At 49.9% G+C, this 8,194-nt stretch overlaps 1 protein-coding gene across 1 annotated transcript; it reads right to left on the bottom strand.

Moving 5' to 3' along the window:
* Positions 1 to 243: 243 nt before the first annotated feature.
* LOC131557265 (coiled-coil domain-containing protein 42-like) lies at positions 244 to 4,079 on the bottom strand. Its single transcript, XM_058804336.1, has 7 exons — positions 4,003 to 4,079; positions 3,556 to 3,661; positions 3,327 to 3,431; positions 2,630 to 2,827; positions 1,665 to 1,886; positions 813 to 971; positions 244 to 366 (listed from the first exon to the last, which is right to left on the bottom strand). The coding sequence occupies exons 1-7, from the start codon at positions 4,077 to 4,079 to the stop codon at positions 244 to 246; spliced, it is 990 nt and encodes a 329-aa protein (XP_058660319.1).
* Between the last annotated feature and the right edge of the window lie 4,115 nt (positions 4,080 to 8,194).

The raw sequence follows: 8,194 nt of genomic DNA, 5'->3' as shown, positions 1-8,194 counted from the left end.
AAACCATACTCCTGTCCCAGCCTGCTCTCACAATCTTGCCAGCTTTGCAGGAACACTGTGTCATACAGCCAGAATTCTAAGGAAGGGCCCCCAATGGTGCCTGGGGTGAAGCTGTGCGATCGAGTTGCTCTGATGTGTCCAATCCTCCCAGGAAATGAAGGGACTTCTTTATTATTGTTTTGAGTCTAGGTTATCTGTAGGGTTCTCTTGCCCTCCTCTTTCCCTTCCCACCCCACTGAACCTTCACTGGCTGGACAGGTCATGATGCCAGGTCCCTTTTGTCTTCAGAGCTGTAGCAGCCCTCTGGTGCTTCTGCATCTTGATATAGAGCTGGAAGTCTTTAAGGTCTTGGATAAACTGCTGTATCTAGGGTGGAAAAGAGAGATGGCAGAGCTCAGGGCAGGGATGGGAACAGGAGTCACAGCGGGGGTTGTTGGCTCTTTCAGATGGCAAATGCCAACTATCAAACTGAGCAGCAAAAAAAGGTATTTCCCTTGCTTGATCTGCACCACCAGAATGGACTTTTGTGGGTGAGCTTGAATTCAGGGCAAGGGTGAATAAAACCAATGCTGGCCATCGCTTGGTCTGCATCCTCTGCCTCAGCCTGCCTGGTTCCCACTCCTTCTGCCAGGCAAGGACCCTGCCCTACATCGTCAGAAGAGTCAGGTTTGCCTGGTGTGCCCTGCCCCTGCGCCATGCCTGAGAGAGAGCCCCTCTCTCAGGAAAAGGAAGGTGTTTGTAGGGTCTGGGGCTCTCCCCTCCCTTGGGGCAGTGGAGGCTCCTTACTGCTCCTCCTTCTGGCTTGGCTTTACCATGCTGAGCTGTAAGGAGCTGGTACACTCCAACGCACTCCCCTGTGCTTGCAGCCGCAGGTTGGCGGACTGGAAGAGGTTGTGGATGGCCAGCTTGATAGTCCACAACTTCCTGGTTTTCTTGGAGGTCCTGTCCTGGATGTCAGCCCAGCGAGCCTCCTGGAAGGAGAGGGCACAGGCAGCATGGGGACATGCTCTAGAAAGGTAATGCTTTCAGCACCAGAGACCCTGGCTTGGAGACACTAAGTTCTATACTCCAGACTGGTCTGCCATTTTTCCTTCTCCAACCCCATGGAGGGGGATGAAATTAGGGATCTCTTCCAATCCCAGAGTGTGGCAACGTTCCTCACTCGGCATCACTAAATGTGGTGTTCACAGGAGTCCCAGGACAAGGAGAGAGATGAGTATCTTGACTCCATGTTTCAGAAGGCTGATTTATTATTTTATGATATATATTATATGAAAAGGATATGTTAAAATTGCACTAAAAGAATTGAGCAAGGATTTTATCAGAATGCTAGAAAGGAATAGAAAAGAATGACAATAAAATCTTGTGACTGCTCGCAGCCTCAACACAGGTGGCTGTCATTGGTCCTCAAGTAAAAACAATTTCACATGCTGGGTAAAACTCTCCAAATCACATTCCAAAGCAGCAAAATATGGGGAAGCTGAAGCTTCTCAGCTTCTCAGGAGAAAAGATCCTAATGAAAGGATTTGTCATTAAATATGTCCGTGATACCAGAGACTGTTACTGGACTCTGCTGTGACCCCATGGCTGCAGGGTGAGCCATCAGCCAGTCTTGACAGAGCCAGGCTTGGAGATCTCCCCCTGCTCACCCCACAATTCCTTACCCAGAGGGGGATGTCACTTTGAGCCTGATAAACACGTAGTTTGAGCTGCCCCAGCTCATTTTGGTACTGAAGCATCTCAGCTTCTTTCTGTGCTTTGTACTGCTCCAGGAACACCTTGTCTTGCTCAGTCAGCTGCTTGTGCCCCTGTTGTGACTGCAGAAGGTCCTTCCGTGTCCTCACCAGCAACACATACTCTGAAATGACTTCTGAGATGTCCTCAAACTGCAGCACAGGGTTCCTGGTGTTAGTGACGCTCTCAGCTTGCAGCTCTCATGTCATTTGGCACCCTGCCTTTACTTGGGCCAATGCCTCTCCCTCCTGAAAGATCTCCCACCTTCCCCAGCCCTAACTGTTCTGGGATTCTGTCCTTCCCAGTTGGTTTGTTGGGCATTGCTGCATTCCAGGTGTGGTGGGCTCCCACTGTGCCACACCACAGCTGTCACTGCCACAGCAAGGGGATGTGCTGCACCTTTTCCCAGGTGAGCAGTGCTCTGATAAAGCACAAAGAGCAACTGCAGTGTCCAGAGCCACATCCCCAGGACTTGGGAGGCCTCAGCTGGGGTGGTTGGCATGTGAGTGATGTCCTGACATCCTCAAGAGAGAGCACAGCTTTTTGGCAACTGCCTGGGGACACTTTCTGGGCAGCTTTTCCTTTCTCCCAAACAATTCATCTGACCTTAAACAGTGACAGAAGGGTGTCCCCATTCCCCTCAGCCTTAAGCTTTCCCCCCTTCTCATGGCTTTTCTTTGCTTTTCTCAATCTTCCACTAGCTGTTCTGACTCTCCTACTGTAACTCTGCTCCCTGTGGCTCACCTTGGTTGCAGGCTGGTTTTTCCATCCCATCTGAGGTCTCTAGTTTGAGCAAGTGTCCAATGTCCTGGACTTACCCTACCGTCTCCAGTTTTGGCATTTATCTAAGTCTCTCCCCAAGGCTGTGATCTGTCTCACTTATGTCCAAACTCACCTGTGAGACCTCCACCACATCCTCCAGATATTTCTTGAAGATGGAGTACTTCTGCACTTTTTTGCAGAGTTTACAGTGTCTTTTTCTGAGGGTTTCCAGTTCCATCTTGGCTCTCAAAAGCTCACCATCGATTTTTAGGTTCTCCTCTCTCTGTTTTCTGTCTGTCTTCAGAGCCTGGATTCGTAACTCTTCACATTTCTGGTGGTTTCCCCCAGCCCCACACATGCACATACAGAGGGAGGGAAAGGAAAGCAGGGTAAGATGGAGCTGGATTACTCACCAGCAGTGGTAGGACACATCTTCAGCGAAGAGAGGCCAACTCTGGACCACCCTGTAAACATTTCCTCTCTCTGTTTCACAGGGCCATCCCTCTTGCATTGACCCTTTGGTCCTGGAGACCAGTACCCAGGATGGCAGACTGACTTTCAGACCTGCTTGGATCTGCACCCTGGAGACATCTGGATGTCAGCAGTGGGGACAAGGCTTACACCCTTCCTGGGGAACATTTGGGGCTGGCAGAAGATCTCACTGGTACAGTACAAGCTCTTTTCCACACAAGATTTCTCAGGCCTTCCCATATCCGTGGTACAAAACCTTGCGCCCTGACAGTCCTGTTCCTCTCAACAGGAGTGCAGCCCAAAACCTTCTTCCCCAGGGGAAGGGAGGGGTTGTGGTGCAGCTCAAGGATCTGGTGTACCTGCACAACACTTCCAGATCTCTCCACGTGGGCTTTCAGCTGGGCCCTCCTGGCATGCAGGTCCCTCCAGCGGTCAGCAATGACTTTCATCTTCTGCCTGAAGGCCTGACAGCACCACAGTGAGGGTGACATGGCTGCCTGCACCCAAAATCTGCCACCTGCCTCCCAAAAACTCCAAAAAACCACAAACCATCCCAGCCATGCACCAGTACCCACCCATCTTTCTCACCTCTTCTTTCTCTGCCATGACCTTTTCCATCTCTTGGACTTCTTTCTTTTTCCTTAAGAGCTGCATAAGTGAAGACTGGGAGTCCTCCTCTGTCACTCTGAGTTCCCTGCAGGAGGAGTTTTCCTCGAGGTTACACACTGACTCGAGTTCCTTGGCAGGGTGGATTGCTTGGATCCTTGGATTGCTCTGTGTCCCAGGTAGGGTGATGGGGCAGAGCCCCCCAGCACCACCTCAGATCCCATCTGGCAGCACAGCATCCCCTCCCCACCCCAGCAAGCATCCCAAGGCAGAGCAAGGGGGTGTTACAGGGAGGAATAGAACTGGGGAAGGGGGTACAAGAGGAGGCAGAAGTGATAGACATAAGGCATGGGGGTTTCCCATGGTGAGGGACAGAGGCATGGAGAAGGCAGCAGAAGAGGATGCAGGCTGGAGGAAGAACCCCCTCACCTGAGGAAGGATGGGAGTTTCACCTTGCACATCCTGAGGAAAAGGGCTGACATCTCCTTTTTGCTCCAGGTCTCCATTGCTCCAGCCACCAGCAGGAAACAGAGCCCAGGTGCTGCCAGCACTGCTTCTCTGCCAGCTCAGCTCAGGGGCTGCCCCTCAGTGTGGGAGGCACCAGGCAGGAATGAGCCTGGGAGCCTCTGGCCTCTGCTTTCCTGAGACCTTCCTTGGCCTGTGCAGCCCTGAGGCTACCCCAGGCCTGGAGAGAGGCCCTGTGGCTACTCCAGCCTCTGGGATGTTTACTTGGCAACTTCATAGTTGCTGGGCAACAGAATGTTCACTCAGAGTTAGGGGGACTGACCACCCTGTGCAGGACCAGGAGTTATTAAATTCCCTTCCTCACATCTCTTAGGGTTCTTCCTCTGCTATAATTTGAGCTCTGCTGCGTGTTTCAGTCCCCTGACAGCCACATTCCTCTGTCCCAGCCCTCAGGGCACAGGGCTTGCTCCTTCTCTCCCCAGCACCAGATGGAAACACCATCTACAGGCACATCCTTGGGGATGTTTGACCACTCTACTGCCATGGTGTAGTGCCCTTCCCTCATAGCTCAGCTCACTGAGATCAGCTGCACAGCATTTTCCCTCTCCTAAGCAAAAAACATCCCCTGGGCCCTTCCTCTGTTGGGCCTGGCAGCTCCTGTGCATGGCTCTATAAACAGCAGCTACTCACTTCATAAAACCAACAAATTTCTCCTGCCTGCTCCCTGTGGGAGTCTCAGCTGCTGAGGTACCAGTCATTGGTTTCTCTGTGTCTGAATTGAAGGCACTTGAGACAGTAATTCATGTTCAGACTCAGGTGTTTATTATTTCTTATCAGTAAAACAGTCTCACAACTATGAGTTCTGCAGTTTTTCATTAGAAGGCACAAAATGACCAACAATCTCTTGTTACAAGGGCTTTTAAGACTAAACTATCCAATTAAGAAAGGACACCTAGATTATTTTCCCTTTTAACCCAATAACTGATCCCACAGATCCCACAATGCAGACTTTCCTGCCCAATTACAAAATGCCACCCAAACCCAAGAAGAAGAAGAAGAAGAAGGAAGAAGCAGCATGAAGAAGAAACTCAGGACAGTACCCTGTGCCCTCCATCTTGCTTCCATCCACAACATACTAAAAATCCCAAAACCTAAATTTCTCACCAAGTGATACACCTACACACTTTTGTGGATTCTAGGCCATCTTGAAGTTTAGGAAATTTTCTCCATGAATGGGTGTCCAAGTCAGTGCTGCCCTGGGGGTCAGGGCACCCCGGAGCAGACAGAGAAATATTCCCAGTGCCCTGCATTTCCCCAGCTCCCTTATGGGCTATTTAAATCCTCCTATTCAAGCAGGTCAAACTACCACTCCCAGAGGCTGGCTTTCAGTTTCCTACTTCCCTTCTTCCCCTTCCTGAAGCCCAGGCCTTCCTGCAGAAGGGTGCCCAAGCTTTGGTGTGTTGATGCCTGTCATGCATCGGGCACACTGATACAGCCAAATTAAACAGATTTTATGAGTCCTGCAAGTCCTAAAGTCCTGCAAAAGCACCAGGCCCATGTGCACGTGCTTCACTTTCAGAATCTAACAAGAAGAATGCCTCTTCCATTCAAAAGGACTTTTTTTTCTCCTGTTAGTTAGGATAAAAGCTCAACCTAGAAATGAGTTACAGGGATTGGGCTGGATAGTTGAAGGGCTGATAGTCAGATTGGAGGAGTTGCTTCAGCTGGGAGGAACCTGGGAGGAACCAGCACAAACAGACTCTATCAGCCTGTCCTGCAAGCTCCTCTTGGAGGTTTTACTCTCACTCATCCCAGTGCAACATCTCTGCCTCCGCCAAGATTTGCTCCAGTGACAGAAAAAGATGTGTTTGAGCAGAGAAGACATAGGAACAGCTGGGGACATCATCTGGACCCCAACACTCTCTGCGAGAAGTGCAGTTTCTAACCTTTTTTTGCACTAGGGTTGTGGATACTGGAAGAGGAAAATTCAGTCTTGGAAGTCTTCAGAAATATTACAGGATAAAGATCACACACCAGCATGTTGTGAAGGACAAGCTGTAGCTCCAGCCTCAGCATGGATGACTGGTAGGAATGGTGGTGTCAAGAAACTCTGACCAGTGTCAGGTTTTGGGTTTTTTTAATTTAAAAGTCTATAAATCTTCTCTTCTGCCTCTAAAACACCACTTTTTTCTATCAAACCCTTGCAGGCAACCAGAAGAATTAAAAGGCATTGAAGAGACACAGAACATGACTGAGCTGCTGATGTGGAGCCTGTGTGATGCTGTAAACATTAAGGTCACTGCAATGGGATGTCCCATGCCACCACTGACTTTGCAAACTTCGCTAAACATCAGCTTTCAGTTTGCTGATCCCATCTGTCCCACACACTTTAGATCCAGAAACTTTCCCCTGAGCTAAGGAAACTGCCCTCTGCAGCACCCCAGAGCACCTTCAAAGGACACTTTCCAATCTAAGAAAAAACTTACTCCTTGTTAAAAGCAAGCAAGCAGTATCCCACAAGCTGCCCACAGAACCTCAGCCTATTTTATTACCTTCCTAACAAGTTTGTCTGCTCTGGATAAATAGAAGCTCTCCTGACAAGTGGAAAGGTGTCTGGATGGAGAGAACAGGTTGTTCCAGGGACCAGCTGGTCCCCCAAGTCCTGGTTCTCTCTCCCATGTCCTCCAGCATCTCACTGGGAACTTCCCCAAGTGGGACACAGTCTGCTCTGCCAGGGGCTGCAGGAGAAGCTGCTCGCTTGCAGGTGGAGGCATGTCAGGAGAACTGCCAGCAAGGCATTAAGCAATGACCAAGAAACAAACAAGAGTGCAAAATGCCCACCAGCTGCAGCAGGAGCAGTGTAGAGGAGCCAGCTAATATCCTACATCTGCTGCGTGTTGCAGCTACCCCAGCTCCTCCTCTGCTTTGCTCTGCCCACATCTCACACCTCCATGGGGCTGTGGCTGGGATTTGGAAATCCAAGAGGTGGGAGTTTTGCCTTGGTTTGCTCTGGTGTGTTATCACAGGCCCCTGGGAATATTTGGCCACAAACAATGACCAGCTGCCCTCGCCCAACCCAACTTGTGGCTGGCAGGCAGCATGACAACACATCGCCTGCAGTAGTTCTCACCATCACAGCCTCTTCCTGTAGGGAGATACAATATAAGAAAATAAAGGCAGTATAGTAAGTAATCTTACCCCATTAAGGAGTTGCAGCTGAGCCAATTATTAGAGATTGGGAACAGGCCTGATGTTAACAGGCCACAGCTGTAGCCAGTCAGAAGAGTGTTATAAAAGAGTGGATTGGTTGGTTGGGGGAACTGGAGTCAGAGGCTGCTGTGAGGACAAGGAAGAGTCAGTGCCTGGAGGAGTTGCCTGCGAGAAATATCAAGGAGGTACAAAACTCTGGCAACGTGGAACCCTTGCCATGTAATGACAATAGAACCCTTGTGATATATATGACAACATCTTCCAGTAGCCAAAATCTCAGCACTGGCAGAGACAATGAATGGAAATCAAGCTCACACATTCCAGACACATGGTCAAGCAGCCGGGGGCACCACACCATGGAGGAACAGGTATGGGGACACACGAGTGGCCACAACCCTGCTTTGCCCACAAGCCCATCCTGATGCTGTGGCCTCCAAGGAGAACCAGTGTGAAATGGGGCAAACCAGGCTCTTCTCTACTTTGAGCTCTACTAAAGAGCAGATTGAGCCTGATTCAGTTGTTCCTGCCATCTCTTCCTCACACCTTTTTTGGACACTTCTAGGGCAGACGAGCCCATTGAATTACAGACTTAGTGTTGATCCTGCTTGGAGCTGGAAGTCAGAGTGAAAAACTCCAGAGATCCTTTCCAGCAGGTCCCCTAAATTATCCTACAATTCTGATAACTCCCCATCAGTCTTGCACCCCACAGTGCCAGCCTTGGCAGGAAAAGCCCACCCCAGTGAGGACAGGGGCACTTGGCAGTCCTTTCCACAGTCTGGGCATGTGAGGCAGGGCTTTCTTCTCAACCCCTGGTACTTCTGGAGTCTCATGAATTTTTATGAAAGGCTAATGATTTAAATCCTTCTCACATATGTAGAAACCTTGCCATGAGTCTGAGCTTTTTGGAAGGGTTGTTTTGGGTTTTTTTAACTTTATAATAATTTTC

This window comes from Ammospiza caudacuta, chromosome 4 (genome assembly GCF_027887145.1).
Source record: "Ammospiza caudacuta isolate bAmmCau1 chromosome 4, bAmmCau1.pri, whole genome shotgun sequence".
Lineage (NCBI taxonomy): Eukaryota > Metazoa > Chordata > Aves > Passeriformes > Passerellidae > Ammospiza > Ammospiza caudacuta.
This window is presented reverse-complemented; position numbering and strand designations above follow the sequence as displayed.

Coding starts and splice junctions, on each gene's coding strand:
- LOC131557265 (XM_058804336.1), bottom strand. CDS start 4,079: ATGGAGACCTGGAGCAAAAAGGAGATGTCAGCCCTTTTCCTCAGGATG. Junction 3,662..4,002: donor AAACTCCCATCCTTCCTCAG/GTGAGGGGGTTC, acceptor CTCCTCCTGCAG/GGAACTCAGAGTGACAGAGG. Junction 367..812: donor GCTCCTTACAGCTCAGCATG/GTAAAGCCAAGC, acceptor TTTCCACCCTAG/ATACAGCAGTTTATCCAAGA.